The sequence below is a fragment of the Camelus ferus genome, chromosome 20, assembly GCF_009834535.1.
Source record: "Camelus ferus isolate YT-003-E chromosome 20, BCGSAC_Cfer_1.0, whole genome shotgun sequence".
Classification (NCBI taxonomy): Eukaryota; Metazoa; Chordata; class Mammalia; order Artiodactyla; family Camelidae; genus Camelus; species Camelus ferus.
Genome location: NC_045715.1, coordinates 23,519,057 through 23,536,922, shown reverse-complemented (window position 1 = coordinate 23,536,922; position 17,866 = coordinate 23,519,057). Strand labels below are relative to the sequence as shown.

At 51.3% G+C, this 17,866-nt stretch overlaps 1 protein-coding gene across 8 annotated transcripts in view; it reads right to left on the bottom strand.

The window, feature by feature from the left end:
• ZNF76 (zinc finger protein 76) overlaps positions 1 to 17,866 on the bottom strand; it is a 52,684-nt gene that overhangs the window by 15,810 nt on the left and 19,008 nt on the right. For 6 of the 8 annotated variants that reach the window (XM_032462885.1, XM_032462883.1, XM_032462882.1 and 3 more), the window contains exons 3-14: positions 14,868 to 14,948; positions 14,677 to 14,754; positions 13,267 to 13,466; positions 11,119 to 11,235; positions 10,749 to 10,824; positions 10,031 to 10,156; positions 9,731 to 9,910; positions 8,696 to 8,929; positions 8,438 to 8,628; positions 7,552 to 7,716; positions 6,876 to 6,989; positions 3,584 to 3,745 (exon numbers count right to left, since the gene is read on the bottom strand). In XM_032462885.1, the coding sequence (XP_032318776.1) occupies positions 3,584 to 3,745; positions 6,876 to 6,989; positions 7,552 to 7,716; positions 8,438 to 8,628; positions 8,696 to 8,929; positions 9,731 to 9,910; positions 10,031 to 10,156; positions 10,749 to 10,824; positions 11,119 to 11,235; positions 13,267 to 13,466; positions 14,677 to 14,754; positions 14,868 to 14,948 (1,724 nt within the window). Of the gene's footprint in view, positions 1 to 3,583; positions 3,746 to 5,483; positions 6,327 to 6,875; positions 6,990 to 7,551; positions 7,717 to 8,437; positions 8,629 to 8,695; positions 8,930 to 9,730; positions 9,911 to 10,030; positions 10,157 to 10,748; positions 10,825 to 11,118; positions 11,236 to 13,266; positions 13,467 to 14,676; positions 14,755 to 14,867; positions 14,949 to 17,866 lie in introns of those variants that run through there. The other 2 variants (XM_032462887.1, XM_032462888.1) reach the window with 2 other exon arrangements.

Here is a 17,866-nt window from a genome sequence, read left to right as displayed (position 1 = left end):
CAAAGTATATAGATCCTTTTTAGGAGTTACTGAACGTATTTTTCTCAACCAGCAGGTACTAAAGCAAAACTATCATGAGGGAGGAGCACCAGGAATTTTAAAAGGTGGGAATCTCTGGATTAGCTATGTGCCTGCAGAGAGCAAGAAGGGCCTGGAGGGGTTGGGTGTGGGCATCAAAGAAAAGACAGAGGCTCACAAAAGGGAGAGGAGAGGCTGCATCAAGTATCAATTTCACCCACTTGATGTATTTTGTTAAAATTTATTTTCCTAGGCTAGCTGGATAGCCCAGGTCAACTCTTAAGCTTTACAGATGAGAAACCAGAGGTTCAGAGAAGGGCTGTGACTTGCCTCAGGCCACCTTGCTAGGCAGCAATATAGGTATGGCTCTGAATTTTGTGCTCTGCACATCACTGAATCATCCTCCCCTCCTCCCCATTTGAGCCTGAGGAGATCAGCAGCAAGTAGGGATCAGGGCAAAGCTGATGACCCCAGCCATCAGATACCTGGACTAGGGTGATAGCTGTTAACAGTTTGCTAAAGGCGAGGTGGGTATAGCTCAGTGGTAGAGAGCATGATGCATGCACAAGGTCCTGGGTTCAATCCCCAGTACCTCTACTTAAAACAAAACAAAACAAAAACAGTTTGCCGAGTCTTTTAGATTTTTTTTTCTACGTACAAATAAACATACTAGGTTGCTAACATCTGATTGTTTGACCTACTAGAATAGCAGTTTGATATGGTTCAACCAAGGAGAAGGTTGTCCCTCTCCAGAGGAGGCAGAACCGAAGCTCAGAGACTCTCAGTGGGCAAGAGACCCTCCCTGGGCCCCAGGACTGCCCTGAATGCCAGTTAGAGGCTCAGGAGCCTGCGAGACCTTAAAGAGCCAAGTAGGGAAGGCCCCAGTTCACTTTCCCTGCCTTCCCCCTGCTCCTGCCAGTCAAGGGGAAGTGGTAGGCCTCCTAAGATCCTCATGGAACCGAGACACATTGCTCCAACCACATGTCAATCTCAGGCTCCTCACTCCAGGCCTGGCAGTCAGGGAGTGAGGAAGTCAAAAATCTCAGTTGATCGCCAGTGAGGCCTAAAGCCAAAGCTGCTCCCTGAGGAAATCCATTATTTTAAAAGTTCCCCTCCCTGAAGCCCTCTGTCAGGATCGGGGACTCACTCCTAAAGTTCTTTAGAGAGAGGTTTCTCGTGACTCTGCAAAAACTCACAGTCTTCACTCAACTCCTGAGAAGTTTTATGTTTAACCTAAATCCATCCTGGACAGAAGTGACCTATTTTTCTAAAATCAAAGGGACAAAAGCTATAGTACTTTCTACAAGATCAGAGAGGAAAATTCATCTGATGTCTCCCCTGAACCTCCTCTTCTTCAGAGAAAACAATCCTGACTTCTTGGGGTACTTCTCAGAGGACTTGCTCTTCCTTCTCCTCCTTCCAGCCTCAACAAGGTTTTGCCCAAGACAGCCAGTGGCAGCCTTCTTACCAACACATCAGGGGAGAAGTGGTAACTGTCACAAACAGACATAGTTTGCTTTGGGCTGGTGCAGGTCTCCTGCCTCTTCCCAGCTGAAGGCCCCAAGGACAGGGACAGTTTTAGTGAGTACAGGCTAACCCCAGGATCTTTCTCTTTCTCACCAAGACTTTCAGCTCAGGGGAGTGTGCCCTGCTGGTCTATCTCTCATCAGCTTCTTCTTCTGACTTCTGACCACTTCTCTATTGCTCTTTTGCCTTTCCGGTATCCCCACCCCCAGCACTATCACTACTTCCTCCCATTCCAGTATCCACCACTACAGACTTGGGGGAGAAATCCTTCTCTCCTATGACATGAGCCCTCCCATTTCTGCCCCACCTGCCGCCTGGCCTACTGCTAGACTCCCACTGCTAGCTCAGATTCCTAGACCAGGTAGACGAGTTTTCTGTCAAGTGAAGGAGAAATCTAAGGCTGCTGGCAGTTGGCTCAATTTGAGCTGTGATATGGTACAAAGACAGCAGATGGTCCAAGGATGCAACCTGTGCGGTTGGTGAACGGGCAACAGCCCAGTTAGAGGCCAAGACAGAGGCTCAAACTAAGCTTTACTGACTGATGGGACCAGGAAAAGGGGAACCACCCTGAGTGCTGTACCCTCCATATATAAGGGCATACAGAGCCTGGAGAGGTCGTAGGGTCCTCAGGTAAACGAGATGTAGAAAACAGAGTCTTAGAGACAAAAAACTACAGAGATTGGGGTTGTTCCTGAAAGATATTAAAAGGGCAGAGTGGGAGGTATGGAGTTTCAGCAAGGATGGGTTTTGGATAATCTACTTTTACCTATACTGAAGACCTCATTTTATTACATAACTGTAATAAAATGGTTTAAGTAGAATGTAAGGAAGAATCTGCCTGTTGGGAGACTCTCCCAGATGATGGAATGTGGTAGTGGACTCTCCTCCTTGGAGGAGTCAGGAATCATTTATTGGATGCTCACAGGTCTGGCTAAGGGATAGATTATGGGATAGGACCAGTTTGGGACATTCTTTGTGTCCAAGTTCAGCAAAGTAAGGGGTTGGAATGGGGGTGGGGCACAATGCCTATCCTGTCTCATTCATCTCTCCTAGATTTCCTCCTAGCTTGGTCTGGGGAGACATCAGCAACCTATGGCCTAGCCTTAGGGCAGGCACCTGGTTGTGCTCAATAAATATTTGTAGAGTGAATGAATGAACCCTTAAAGAAGGTGGGAGAGGGCTGAGGCCTACCCTACTCCTGTCTCCTACTGTTCCCTGGCTCCAGTGGCCTAGAGCCTTGCTTCTTGCCACGAACTAGGGTAAAGGCAGCACTAACCCAGCATGGGAGAAAAGGAGAGAAACTTTTCCGCCTTCTAGGGATTATCTAGGACCAACTAATGAACTTAGGGCAATTACTGATGGGGCTCTTCCTGGGCTCAGATTCTACCCTTCACTACTTGAGGTCTGAAGGCCTAATGTAAGTTTCCCAACCTGGTGTAGGGGTGAGGAGGATGGTGAGCTGGGCAGCAGTATTATGGGGTCTTCAGTCCTTGCCCCTTGCCAGCTCTGTCCCACCTGGGAGGCAGGGCTCAGAGGAGCTGCCCTCCTGCTAAGGGTGACCCGGCCGGCCTGGTTTGGGACTGCTAGAGGCTCTTGAACACTCTCTCTCAGCTCCGAGAGGAAGTGACTGACAAGTACTAGCTAACTGTAGTCTTTCTTCAAAGCCAGGAGGAAGCAGCAGGAAGGAGTAGGGTGCATGCCCAAGCTTGATCTGGGGAGACGTGTGCTCATCACACGGAGTCTGGGATTAGCTTGGCCCGTGGCCCTCAGAACCCTGTAATGCCACCTCTACTTTCCCGACAGTTGTGGGCAAGGGTTCTGGCTGATGGCTCTGCACATACTCACTGAGACCTCTGGACAGTGAGCAGCAGCATCCACCAGGTAACGTTGCCCGTTACCCAGTACTGGCCCCCCACCCCTCCTGGGCCTCTGGACAGCTGGGTGCCCTGGGAGGAGCAGTGTTCGTGCCTAGCTCCCAGGCGGCAGGGGCTCATGAGGTGTGTCTGCCGGCCTCCCTTATGCCCCGCGTGCCCCTCACCTTGAGCTGGGACTTGGAGACCTTGCCGCTCTTCTCCACGTCCAGTGCGGTGAAAGCGTACCAGATGGACTTAAGCAGCTCCTTGCGCAGGGCCATGGCTGAGGCGCCCGCCCAGCCTGGGCGGCTCTGACACCAAGATCCGGTTTCAGGAAATGCAAACGGCTGCAGAGACCGCAGAAGGGCCATGGCAGAGCGAGAGCTCCACCTGCCTGCTCACTCGGGCTCCCCACGCAGGCAGGAACCAGCCTGTTGATGGAACCAGCCTTTTGCTCTCGCAGAGTTCAGTGGCCCCATTCCCTGCACGGGAACTGGGGACCAAGCCCTGGAAAGCTAGAACCCCAGTTCTGTTCAGCCTGGTTTCCTGGGGGTGAGGCTCTTTAGAAGCTTCCTCAGCCCCAGAGCCTTCTGGAGCCTGCTGGGCTCCCAGAGGCAGCTTGCTGAGGAAAAAGCAGCCCATCTAGACTTGGGTGTCCGATAAAAGGGAGAAAATCCTGTACCAATCCCACACGTACCAGGTGGTAGGCTTTGGTTAAGTTACTTAACCTCCTTTGAGCAATTTCTCATTGGTAAAGCAGGAGAAATGTCCATGTCATAGAGTTGCAAGGAGGTCTGAGAATGGCTGTAAAGCACAGAGCAGGCACTGGAGAAAACATTTCTTTTAAGGCCATCTGACATTACAGTGGTGGTGGGGCTCCTCCCAAGTGGAAGAAAAGAAAGATAACACAAAGTTGGAAGAGGAACTGGGCCATGGTGCTTCTCTGGGTCAGGAGGACTTGGCAGGTAGAGGATCGGCTGCCTCCCCATCCTCTGGGCTTTAGCTTGAAAAGGGACCCAGAGCATTGCCCACTCTGGCCTAAAGACCTGGAGACTGTTTCTGAGGCTCATGGGGGTTAGCCTAGTGGTGGGGCCCAGTTTCAGGGGCGCTGGGAGTAGGAGGAATAGGAGGCTGGGGATTCAGGGTCCTCTGCATCAGTGCTTCCATTTCTTTAGATGCAATACCTGTGAGGACTGGGGCATATCTCTGCCAGGAACAGTGGTCATGGATGTTGAAGGAGCCTGCTCAGGCAATTGAGACACCCCTCCCTGGGGGCATATGCCAGCCCCATGCTTCCAAGGAATTGGTAGCAAGAGGGAAAGGGAGCTTGCTAGGCATCCTAGGAGAGGATGCCTGGGTTAGGGGAGAGGGTTCCAATCCCAGGGTAGCAGTAAGAGGCCTGGGGCCACATGTATCACATTACAGAGAGGAAAAGAGGCACCTCTAATAACTGCAATGTTCCCATGGGGTAAAACCCAAAGAGTTCTTTCCATCAAGTCCCTTTCCCTGTACTTTTCAGTGGGGTCTTGACTGTAGCTTTGGAATTCCACAGCGTGGCCCCAGACACCTAGGTAGGTACCCCCAGAGCTGGGTGCCAGAGCCAGGACTTCAGTGCCAGGGCAGCAGAGGTATCAGAGACCCTCGATATCTTGGCAAAGCCACCCCCACCCCTACTCCGTGGGGCTTTGCCCACTTGGAGGAGCAGTGGACTGTGTGCTGTATGCATGGAGGGCTGCCTGTGTCTGGAGAGGCTTTGACAACATAACATAAGGAAAAGTAGAAAAAAACAGAGTTCCTCCAGCCCAACCATCTTGAGGCCTGAGATCCAATGGAAGCCTGTAAGCAGTGGTCACACAAGTCCTATTTGGCACCCTGGAGCCCACCTGCTCAGCTGTGGGCAGGAAGCCACTGGCAGCTCCTCAGGGCTGATCTTACACCAGGGCTTCCTTCCACCTGTGCCCCTGTTAGGGCAGTCCTAACAGTCCAGAACTGAAGCCAAGTGAGGTCTGTGCCTGGGATACAAGGCTAAGAGCCTGAGTTGACCAGCCTTGCCACCAGGGCCCCAAACTGAACGGAAGCACCCAGGTGGAAACTTGGAACTTTTATTAAATACTCATTCACCCATTTGCCACCACCATCCAGAGAAGAGAAAAAAATAATCAAAATGGAATTAAAAAAAAAATTACACCCAATCCCCAGTATGTACAAGGTTGCTCCCTGCCTCTCTGCCAGAGGTTGGGGAGCAGCTGGGGGTTGGGGGGGCTGGGCACCTTTTCTCCAGTCACAGGCCCCTGAGCAATTCTGACTATGGTGGCAAGAAGTCCCTGCTGCCAAGTGGCCAGGCATCTTGGCTGGCCTCCGGGGAGGTGGTTATTGCTGGGAGGGACAAGGCTGTGCTGCACTGCCCCTACTGGGCTGAAGAGCTATCTGCCTTCTCCCCTGGTGGGCACTGACCAGTCGGAGTGGAGGACCAGTCCCAAGAGCAGCCCTAATCGCCACCTGAGAAGGGGAGTGGACCAAGGGCAGGAAGGGTGTTTTCCAGAGGGAGGAGATGGCGCCCAGCTGATACTGGGGGAAGGGAATCCCAGTGCAGCCTGGTGATCAAGCTTGTCCTCCTTAGCTCCAGAGGATGGCACACTCCCCCGATTCCAGCTGCTTGGACCTCCTCTTGGGCAGGGCCTCTATGCCCTTTAGGCCGTTTTTCTGCCACCTTCTCGCCCTAGAGACCCATGTGGCCACCTTCCACATGTCAGCCACAGCCTGGGCCGTTGGAGGCAAGGATGCACCTCCTCCAACACAGCGTGGGACCCAGCCCTCTTGGGCTCAGCAGCCACTCTCCGACTCTGTGGTCTCCAGGGTCACAGCCCCCTGCTGCATGGCAGCAGTGGCCACACTGATGGCCTCCTCTAAGGTCTGCTGCTCTTCCAGCTGTGGAGAAGGGGGTGGAGAAGGAAGGAGTGAGACCCTCCCTCCTAGATTCCAGAGGTATATGTGTATATGTGGCCTACTTTTCTGAATCTCCTCCACCCACCAAGTGCCACATATTTGAGCACTTTGTAGGACCTCAATAAACAGGAAGTTCACTGACAGAATTCTAGAATTAGGCTAGGCATGGCGAGGGAGCCATGGAATGGTCGAGAGGCAAAGACCAGTTTGCTTAATGACTGGCTCGAGAGGACCTTGGTAATCATCTACTTCAGCCTCCTTATATTCCAGGTGAAGAAACAGGGACATGAAAAAACAAAGGACTTAAAGCACCAGGTAGATTGCCATCAAAGTTATTCTGAAAGTTGGAAGGGGCTTCACCAACCTGCCTTCGTCAAGAAAGAGCCAGAGACAGGTGTGTGGATGCAGGCAGAAAGGGATTTGTCCTCTGAAATGGGCTCTTGTTGAACCAAATGCTGTTCTCTTCAAGATTGCCATCTAGTTCCCCACCCCTTCTTGTTCCTTTCTCCTAGCAGACCTCTCTCTACTCACCTGCACCGCAATGTGAGTTCCACTGGCTGTGGCCAACAATGCCACCTGTTGATGATGAAGGGATGCTACACTTGAGTCCTCGGCCACCACAGTCCCAGAGGTAATGATTGTGACCTGAAATACAGAACAATGAGGTTTTCCAACCCACAGACATTACTCTCCCAATTCCCAATCCAAAAAAAATCCCTCCAAGCAAGGTGGCTGGGAACAACCAGAAGGAAATGCATAAAACCATTATGGGTCAGATTAGGGTCAGATTAATTAGCCTGGAGCTCAGAGCTAAGGGAGGTTGTATTTTTCTTTAACTTACAGCCAATTTAATTTAGTAATTTTGAATCACAGAATGACAGACCTGGAAAAGGCCCCAGAGATAATTTAACCCCCTCATTTGAAAATGGTCTAAAGTCCATGGAAAAGTGACCTGTCTATGGTAGCAAAGCAAATTGGGGGTAGATGGGAGATTGAGAAACTGCCTCTTGACTCCCAGTGAAATGGTTTTCAACAAGGCAAGTCACTGATGGCCCAGAACTGCTGTAGGGAAGACCCTTTATGTCTTTATGCGGGAATGTTGGTCCTCATAAGAAGGCTTGATTAATTCAGCCTGCACTTTAAGGCCCATCCCACAGAAAGGAAGGATGAGAGAACAAGAAACCCCAAGCAAACCGCCTGGTCATACGGGCTGCGTCTGGGTGCCATCGGCGCTGACCATGGTGACTGTATGAGTGCCAGATGTGGCAAGGTCATCTTCATGGCTGGGGATGGTGAGGGTGGTGCTCCCATGCTGGGTCACCATACTGATGGCACTCCCCAGGGCCTGCAGGTCTTCTGGGGACAGGCTGACCTGCCAACAGGAAGGAAGAAGATGATCTGGGAGTGCAGGGGACGGATGTCTGAAAGCCCCTAGGCAGACACATCTGCTCTCCCAGACCAGCTTAGCTTATTGGTAAGCTAGAAGATCAGCATCACGTCCCAGGTGTGGAGGGGGTCAGGACACTCAAGCAAAATAGGCCCTAGGCTGCAAAGAGGGGTTACACTGCAAGAATTCTGCTGACTACCTCTATTCACCATCACTTTGCCTCAGGGCTCGGTTCCATTCAATTCATGATCTCTACCTAATTTCATCCTCATGTCAACTCCAAAAGGCACAGGTGCTCACTGGACAGTGAGGGTGCCGACAAGGATCAGGTTACACTGCCAGCTAGAAATCCCAGGCTTCCAGACCCCACACCATGCTCTGGCTCCCATACCAACATGCCCCTCTGAGAAGGAAACCTAAGTGTCTCATTCAGATGATCAGGACCTGTCAGCCTCTAACTACTAACTGTGCTAACTCACTACTAACTATGCTCCAGAAGTCCCAGAGACTGAGGTGGATGCACGAGGAAGATGGGGGCCTGCATTACAAGATTTGTACCCTCAGTCTCAGCTCTCTGCGATCCATAAGACTAAAAAAGAGAAACTAGATGGAGATGAGGCTGTCAGAACTTTGGGGTTCCCCAGAGGGAGTGGGAGAGGTTACTAGCCAGAGTGACCCACCCCTACCCTACCCCCAAGGCCTGTACCTGCTGGGCACCATCCTGAGTGATCAGAGCCACCTGAGGGGCCCCCTCCTCCTCGGTCACCATAGCCACTTGGGCTGGGATGTCATCACCTTCTTCTTTCACCTCCGACAGGTAAGCAATGCGGGGTCGTTTGGGTGGCGGGCTCTCCTCAGCTGCAGAGGCGGCTGGGAGAGGAGAGCCCAGGCTGACACCTGCCACCAGGTGGTCACAGGGAGGCCAGGCTTGTCTCCACCCTCACCTCCTGCCCACACCCCTCACCCTCAAGCTGCTGTTGCTCATACAGGGCCTGCTCACTCTCCTCCGTGGCCTCCAACTCGCCATGGGCACTGCGCTTGTGCATGGCCAGGGTGGAGGTCTGCCGGTAGGTCTTGCCGCAGGTGCTGCAGGTGTAGGGCTTGCAGTGTGTGTGTACCACGTGGTGCTTATACAGGCTTGAGTACTCGGTGAAGCGCTTCCCGCAGCCTGGCACCGTGCAAACGTATGGCTTCTCCCCTGGGGACACTGGGCTGTGAGGGTGGTGGGAACTGGGGCTGGCAAGGGGAAAACTAAGGGGACAGGGGTGGGGAACAGGGTTGGTGAAGGGAGAGCCAGAGGGAGGAAGAGGGACTGAGATCTGGGACTCTGAATGGACAGAGCTGGGGAAGGTGGCCCGTGGAAGACAGAGGGGATGTGAGTGTGGGACCCTTGAGCCCAGAGACAAGGTGGGGAGAAAATGAGGGGATGGGGCAAGGATGAGGCTAGTGAAGGGGCTGGTGGGAGGTGCTGGGGGCTTGTAAGGTTGAGGGTTGTGAACAGAAGAGGCAGGAGACAGAGAGGGATGACTGATGTGTCAGGCGCAATGGGAGAGTGAGGGGACACATGCGTCTGAGAGGTGACACAGGAGGCTGAACAGGGACGTAACACTGGGGAGGGGGAAGGTACACAGGAGTCATATGACAGTGGATGAGGTGAGGAGCTGAAGATGACACTTCACTCTGCTTTTTCCCCATCAAGCCTGACCCTAGCCTACTCCCAGGAGCTCAGCTGGAGGGGGAGAACTCAGGATGGATGTAGAGAGGTGACAAGGAGCTGAGAGGGCTGGCAATGCCTGTCAGATTGGACCCAACTGGAAATGGAGGAACCACTCACTGCAAGTAAAAGAGTGGTCTGGGGATTCAGCCCTGCCCACAGGCTGGAACAACCAGTAGGGAAGGGCTCTGGGCTAGGCGTGGAGAACATGTCTCAGGTCAGAAGCCTACGGCAGAAGGGGTTGAGCTCTCAGTGGGGGTGGTCCTCACATGCCAGCTGGCCCACCTGTGTGGATGCGCACGTGATTCTTGTAGTTGGTGGCGCTGGTGAAGCCACGGCCACAGTGGGGCTCGGGGCAGGTGTAGGGCCGCTCGCCTGTGTGGGTGCGCACATGTACCTTGCGGATATTAGATGTGGTGAAGGAGCGGCCACAGCCCTCAAAGGGGCACCGGAACGGGCGTTCACCTGTGGAGATGGGCTGTGTGAGGGGCGACTCAGGGAGGGGTCATGCCAGACAGGGAGCGGGGACAGCCCCAGGCTTGGGTCCAAGTCTGAATGGGGCAGGGAGGGCAGGGCCCAGCCCACCGGTGTGGGTCCGGACGTGCTTCTGCAGGTCTCCTGAGGTCTTGAAGGCCTTGCTGCACAGCTCCTCTGGACACTTGTATGGCTTCTCACCGGTGTGGGTGCGCACATGGCTCTTCAGCCCATATCCTGTCCCCGTGCAGGAGGGAGGGGTAAGAAGACCGCTCGGTGGGGTCTTATCCTCCACCCTCTCACCTTCCTAATGCAGAGGCTCTCCATCTGAGGTGTGCTCTGTGAGGCTCTAGACCTCCTTTGGCACAAGAAGCCTGTGTCTGCCTCTATGCTACCCCTGCCTGGGCAGATAAGAGGGGCTGGAGAAGCCCACTCTGCTCTCCTTCCTTCTCCAGGGACAGCTGGTGCCATTCCAGACCAGTGTAAGAGGGAAGCCAGAGAACCTATGGCTAAAGGTCCTCAATTCAGGGGGAAAATGAAGCTCAGAGAGATTCAGCGGCCCACCCAACACTCTCCACTGGTTGGTGTCAGCGCCAACACAGGGGCAGGTCCCTCTACCAATCCCCAGGCCTGCTGGCCTGGACCATGCTGCCTCTTGTTTCCGTTAACAGGGATTCCTTGAGACAACGCCCTGCAGTCAGAGCACTCTGACAGTAGTTACTCCAGGGAAGCAGCCTGGTGCTTGGTTCCCTTCAGGGAGCTGCCAAAGCTAATCTAGAACCCTTTGCCCTCAACTGGAAGCAGTCTACCTTGGTCTCCATTAGGTTACCTGTGGCAAAGGCCTTTCCACAGCCGGGGAAATCACACCTGTATGGACGGTCACCTGTATGAGCTCTCTCATGCACCTGTAAGGACAAGCAATCACATAATTGGAAGGACAGAGGTGTGAATGGACACTTTGGTTCTCTTTAGGGCCCAGAGTATCAGCACTAGCCATCTCCTTTATTTTGCTTCCTCTTCAGCTGAGATGCCACCTCCTCCAGAGAGCCTTCCCTGATACTCTGTCCTGCATTCTTCATGTGGGTCACAGCTCCCCTGTGCTGACATTTCTGTACAATCATCTCTTCCTTCCAGGAGGCAATGGGCAACTTGAGGGCAGGGACCAGTTCCAGTCTGAAAGCTCTTTACAGCAACCTTACCTTTAAGTGATGAGCAGTGGTGTAGAGACGTCCACAGCCCTTGTAGCCACAGCGGAATGCCCTGTCCCCAACCTGCTGTCCTTTGACGTTATGGGGAGCCTGGCTGTCATGTAGAACCTGAGGAAAAAAATCTTGGGGTCCCTTTGTGTTCTCCTCAATGAAAGACAGGAAGAGGTGGGACACGGGGTCCAGCTGGCAGCTTAAGACCCAATAAGCAGAGTTAAACCTACCAGAGGGAGAAGGGCAACCTGGGTGACAGATCTAAACAGACAAGGAACAGACACTGGGGCACAATGCAGAAGAAATGAGGCTAGCGTGTGGAGTCACCACCCATCCCTAACGGACAGAGGAAGGACTAAATGTCATAGGGGCTATGACAGCTACAGGAGAAAGGGCATTTCCTAGATGGCTAGGTAAGGAGGGGGAGGAGTGGTCTGAATGGCCACACTCAAGCTGGGCTGAGAGCCAGCAATCCCCCTTTTAACCACCAACTTAGGAGGCTGCAACTCTGGACATGTCTATCCTCTGGTGAGAGGAGACTCCTTCCTCCCTGTGCTTGGAAAGGGCATAAACAAGAGGCTTACTGTAGGGTTGAGCTCACATGGGTTCACCAGAAGTGAGGTGGCCACAACCATTTAACTGCAGAAGCGCCCAGGGCAGGGCCCTGAGGGTCCCATCAAAAGCTCAGTTCTAACCACAGCACCCAGCTAATTGACAAGTCCTCCCCTTCCATCTCTTCCGGGAACCCTGCTGGAATCACCCGTTTCACACCAGCCTCTGGCTTCAGAGAGCCCTTACTGTTCTGCTTTTCTGGGCAAAGTCCTGCTGGGACTGTCCCTTAGTCTTTGTTTCTGGGACACCATGACCTTCCCAGGAACTCCTGAAACAGAACTCCAGAAGTTGTGGTGAGTAGGAGACAAAGGAGGGAAGCCAAATCCATGGCAAGTTCTGTCTAGTCATCTCTAGGTCAAGAGGTCAAGCAGCTGACAAAGTTTCATGGATATTTAAGCAGCTGGTGGATGGCAATGGATGGTCACAGGTGGCCAGGCCTGCTTGGTGGGCTAACCCACTCAGATGTTCAGATAGCATTCCCATGACTCTTGAGGTAATCGAGGAAATCAAGGAACTTCAGGGCTGGTAGCAACTTCTGAAAGCATCTGGTCCCATCTCATTATACGAGAGAGGAATAAGCCAAGGCCTAGGAGGGGCGTGACTTACCCAAGGTCAGACTAGGTAAAGGCAGAGCCAGCACAGATCTCAGGGCTCATGACTTGAAGCCCAGTTGTCTTTCCAACAGCAGTAAGCCTCAAATTTGGCTTCTTAAATACACCTGACACTGAGGGAACTGGGGTGGGAGTAGGCATAGCCCAGAGGGGCCTACTGTAAAGTTTTGTGCTTCAGTTTGAAAAGACATGAGGATTTCCTCTTCTTGTCTATGATCCAGCGACGCTAGTTTTATTATAAAAAACAACTCCCCCCAATCTTTTGGTAAAACTAGTGCTGCAGGAAACCCTGCCACACCCTGAGGCTCTGCAGTTCATTTTGGGGAGGGAGCACCCTGGTTTGGAAAGCTCACAGATCTCTGTACCCATTTCCCCTGTGGGCAGAACCACAGCTCCAGCAGAGAGAGCTTAGACTGATCGATGTTGGGAAAGCCAAGATTTTTCTCCTTTGCAGCTGAGCTACTGTGCAGGCTTTGTGTTTCAAGAATCCTAGCTGCTCTGTTAAATCTGCCCTGGCCACTGCCTACTGAAGTTATTTTCCCAAATGACTTAATGAGTTGCAGAGAAGACATAAATACAAGAACATCTGACCTCAGTGGACTGAAAAACTAATAAAAGTCACTGGCAAGGGCTTTCTCAGACAGCACAAAGTGAAGTTGGGCCTAAATTCCCACAGTTTGGATATCACTGTTTCTTACAGCTGCCTTCCCTCTGCAGAGACAGCATAAACAAGGGTAAGTGTAAACAGCTGTCGGCGGCCCCAGCCAGGCTGGGACGCTCGCCCTAGATGATGACGTGTGAGAGATGAGTTGGGGGAGCCAGGGCAGAGGGGCAAAGGGAGTAGCCTGGGCCATAACCAAGCACAGGGCTACCCCTTCCTCCAGAGAAGTGGCAGATTTGGCAGGGCCCAGAAAGCCGAGCTCACCTTGCTGGCATACTGCTCCAGGGCCACCACAGTGTCTGCACTGAAGCCCTCATCATCCTCTGTGGCCAGGTCCTCCAAGCCCACCTCTGTCTGCACGGCCAGGATGGTGCTGTCCGATGGCACAGCCATGGGGTGGTGAATGTAGGCAGTGGAGCCATCTTCCAGCTGGACGGCTTCCAGGGCACTGGGGTCATAGCCCTCTGCAGGGTACATGAGGTTAGCCCAAACACTGCACAAGGGCAAGAGATATGGCTGGGACCTGGGCTTTAAGGTAACGAGATGTACGTATACTAAGGAGGATTTCAGTATTGGGCTTCTTGCCCCTCACCTTGATGATTCACTCTGGCTAGCCCTCTTTCTGGGGCTGCCCCTCCTAAGGATGAGGTCTCCTATGAAGTACTGATTGGGAACCCACAAGCTCCTTGATGACCTGAGGGAACCAGCATCACTGGCCTAGATGACCTGAAGAACCTCCTAAATGGTGGCAGCACAGCATCCAGGGGGATCTTTGCAGGACACAAACGTGACTGTGTTACTTGATGGCCTAAACAGTTCAACCGTATCCCACTGGTTTCAGAATAAAGACCAAAACTTTATCCTGAAGCCCCAGTGCTCTGGCCCCCGCCTCTCTCTGTTCAGCTTCCTCTTACCCGCTCTGCCCTCATCCCCAGTACTCTAGCTCCTAGTAGTTCCTCGAACGTGCATTCTTTCTCCCTGCCCACCTCACCCTGGTCTCTGGGCCACACCTGCTGTTCCTTCTGTCTGGAGTACTGAACCCTTCCTGCAGTTGCTCTTCCCCTAGCTAAGCCCACTTCATCCTTCAGCTCTCAGCTCAAGCATCACTTCCTCAGAGAAGCCCTCCCTGAGCCTGAATCCCTTTTTCAATGATAAGTTCCTCAGTGATGGTTCCCTAGTGAGGCCTATTTCCCCACTAGACTCTAGGAGAGCAGGGACTATGTCTGGCTGTGTTCTCTCTTGTATACTCCACACCTAGTACAACACGTGGCACACAATAATTGCTCAAGAAACTACTTGTAATAGGAATAAACCATTATTCTTCAGTACCTTAAAAGCTTCATTCTTAAAAAATGTTAATTAAGTTTTCAGTCCTGGTCTTGGATGGTGTCGTTGGGTCCTATTTAAAGCTCTAAAACTTTGTGGCTGTGCTGGAGCCAAAGCTGCCATCAAGGCCCATGCTACTAATTCCCAAGGCGGAGCCTCCTGGCGTAGGAAACAGCTGCTCCTGCGGTCCACACCAGGGAAGGCAGGCGACACTGCTAATCCAGGTGAGCTTGGGGACCACAGATCCCATGTCTATGCCCCAACTCCCAAGGTGCACAACTCCATGCCCCAACCTCTGTCACTTCTGCCTCCCTTCCTTCCCACCAGTTGTGACGACTGTGAACCCACCTTTGGGTGTGCGGTGTATGTAGGCCATGCTGCCATCTTCCAGCTGCACAGGTTGTCCATCCTCAAACGAAAGAGGTTCTGTAATGAGAGCAATGTTCGCCTTTCTCTGGAGTTCGATGTCAGGGAGGGGTCCTTCAGTGGGGACTGCCCGGCCTACCTCATGAGGCAGGGGTGTCTCAGGATGCCCTCACCTTTCTGCACTGTCACTTGGTGAATATATGCAGTGGTCCCGTCTTCGAGCTGGATCACTTGCCCTTCTAGAAGCTTCTCTCCTGTGGAGGTAGAAATGGAGAGAAGCGGGCCAGGCCCAGAAGAGGGCTGAGGGACACCTGCCTGTTTTAGCAGAGGTCTGTTTGAGGCTCAGTCTGCGTGACATTCCATGCTACCTCCCTCCCTGCCTCCCAGGTCAGGGCCTCAGAGGTACTAGGGGTAAAAACATCCTGTCATGAGGAACCTTATGGCTCCCAACAGACTCCCTTCCTGTCACTCGCAAGAGACACAACTTTACTTATTATTTCACCCACACCTGGCAAAGTGGGGACTTCCAACCTAGCACTAAGTTGCTGAGATTGACCAAAATGGTGAAAAAGGATGCCCTGAAACCTGGAAAGTCCCCAGTGGATCAAAATTCAGATATGGCTCAAACTAAATCAAAATACATTTCCTCGTCTCTCTGTAGCAGTATGCTAAGACCCAGACCCTCTGATAAGGCAGCAGAACTTAGAGGTTAAAAGCAATGGGCTCTGGCACAAGTCCAGCCTCCTGGGTTTGAATTTTAGCTCTACCTCTTACTAGCTGTGTGATCTCAGATGCTTATTTAACCTCACTGTGCCTCAGTTTTCTCTTCTTAAAATGAGGATTAAACATGGTTTCTTCTTCACAGGGTTGCTGTGAGGGTTAAGTGAGTTTATGAATATAAAACAGTGCCAGGTATGTGGTCAACCCTCAATAAATCCTAGCGTTTACTGTAATAAGCCCAATCAGCATTTTAGAAGAAACAAAGTAGAGCAACAAGGAGCTGTTGAATGCAACATGTCCATCTAGGTCTTGTTCCACTGCCACTGTTGGGTAATGCTTCCTTCACTGATCCCTGACATTTTCATTCTAATTTTCTAGTAAAACAATTGACTCATCTAAGGCAACACAACAAGCAGTATTAAAATTATTAAGTTTCCAGGTTCCTAAGAGTTTCTAAGATATTACCCTTCCTTTATCTCAAATCCTTACTGGAAAGCACTTCTGAGAGTAAAAGGCTCTTCAATTTAGAATCGTAATTAGAGAGGACTCTCCCTATGTTCAGTGAGTTTGGGAGGGAGAAGGGGTAAAGGAAATGAGAAAGGGAAGAAGAAAACGGAGACTGAAGAGTTAATGACAAGTGGTTTGTTTGTTCCTTTCTTTACAAGTTTCAGGTTTAGGAATTTGAGCTCTTATGATGTGGGAAAAGGACAAGGCAGCTGCTTCTGGCTCATCTCTCTGCTGATGTCTCCCTCCTCAGAATTCCCAAACTGAGTCTTCTTGGGTCAGTAACTAACAGTTCTACAACCCGGCCAACAGCAGGTAAGGAGGAGACAAAGGTAAGAAGTCGGAGAGAAAGGCAGCTGACATGAGGGGAGAGTGACTTCCCAACTTCCCTCCCACCTGCAAGCAATAGGTTACCCTGCCTTTTAACACTTTACCTGTCCTGGCAAGGGCACCAGTACCTGGGGTTCTGAAAGTATCAGCGGGTAGCAGAGCGGTTATTGCTTCAGGGTAGGAAACAAGATGTTGAGGAGAGTTATTCGGGAAAAAATTTCAACCTAGAATTTCCTCTAACAACCAGAGATGACAACAAGGAGAGGCAGCAAGGAGAAGAGCTGACTGATGGGGCCCTTGTACCCACTGTAGAGGTACCATAGGTTCCTGTTTGCCTAGAACAGTCCCAGTATATTTATCCATGGCTTGCTGTTTCACTCTCAAAAGTTTCAGCTTTGAATAAACACATTTTATGCTTACCCTAATTATAGACTAAGTCTCATAAAGTTTTAGGGCTTCCTGCTGGCTAAACTGGGCCCAGACAGAGAGCCTGCTGACAGATGAAAGTGCCCTGCTCAAGAGCTTCAGAGGAGCTCACGGCAAGTGATGCCTTTCAGGACAGTGTGGCTCTGGTTCCTGAAGGCCAGCTCTCTTCTCAGTAGTGTGAAATCTGTTGTGTGTGAGTGTGTGTGTGCCCATGTGTAAGCACCCACAGCAGCACTGTGGAGGAGGCAGAGAACAGAGCCAGGAAGAGTGATGAGAGAACGATATAAATGGGGAGATGAGGGAGGCAAAGAGATCTAGATATAAGAAGGAAAGACATGAGAAAAGAATGTGGCTTTCTCAGGTCAAATGTGGCCACTTGTTTTTTACTCATTCATTCAACCATTAACTCACAACAGAAGACTGAGGCATGGGAAATAACTGGGTCCATAGAGTAAACACAGCCCTATCTACAGCTCCTGAGTTCTTCCATCCCACTGAGATTGCATCAAAGGGGAAAGACCTGTGATGGGAAGTCTGCGAACAGCAGGTTTCAGGCTTCAAAGAGAAGTTCCATTCTTAAGAAAACGAAGCCAGTCAGATCCAAACACTGTCACATGGAAAGAGCTTATTGACGAGATTAAGGGGCCTCTTTGTCGTCATCAGGAAGCAGACAATTTAAAATGAAATCAACAAACAATTAATCTGTAATCTTGGGACCTGAAATACATTTTGACAACATGTTGAAAAGAAGGAAGGCAATGTTTCAATGACAGTGCAGTCATGTGGATGGTGGCACTCACAGAATCCAGAAAAGGAAAAATAAAGAGTAGGAATGAGGCAGTGTTTGCCCAGTGCTGTCCAAAAAAGACATGCGTGCCATCTGGCATGCCTGAGAATTGTGGCCAGAAAGAAGAAGCCTGTCATGACAGTGAGTGTCCCTGGCCAGAAGGCCCTGCTCTTCAACAACACTCTGTTCTGACTCCATGCCCAACTTGAGAATCTGAATTTCAGGTAAATCTGAATTTCAGATAATGAATTTTTTTTTAGTTATTGGTGTTATTATTTTACTGTTTTAAATGTTTAACTCATTTTTTATACATCTTTCTCATGCAGTATTTGGGACATATTTACACTACAAAATTATTCATTGTTTTTCTGCAATTAAAATTTAACTGTGTGCTCTATATTTTAA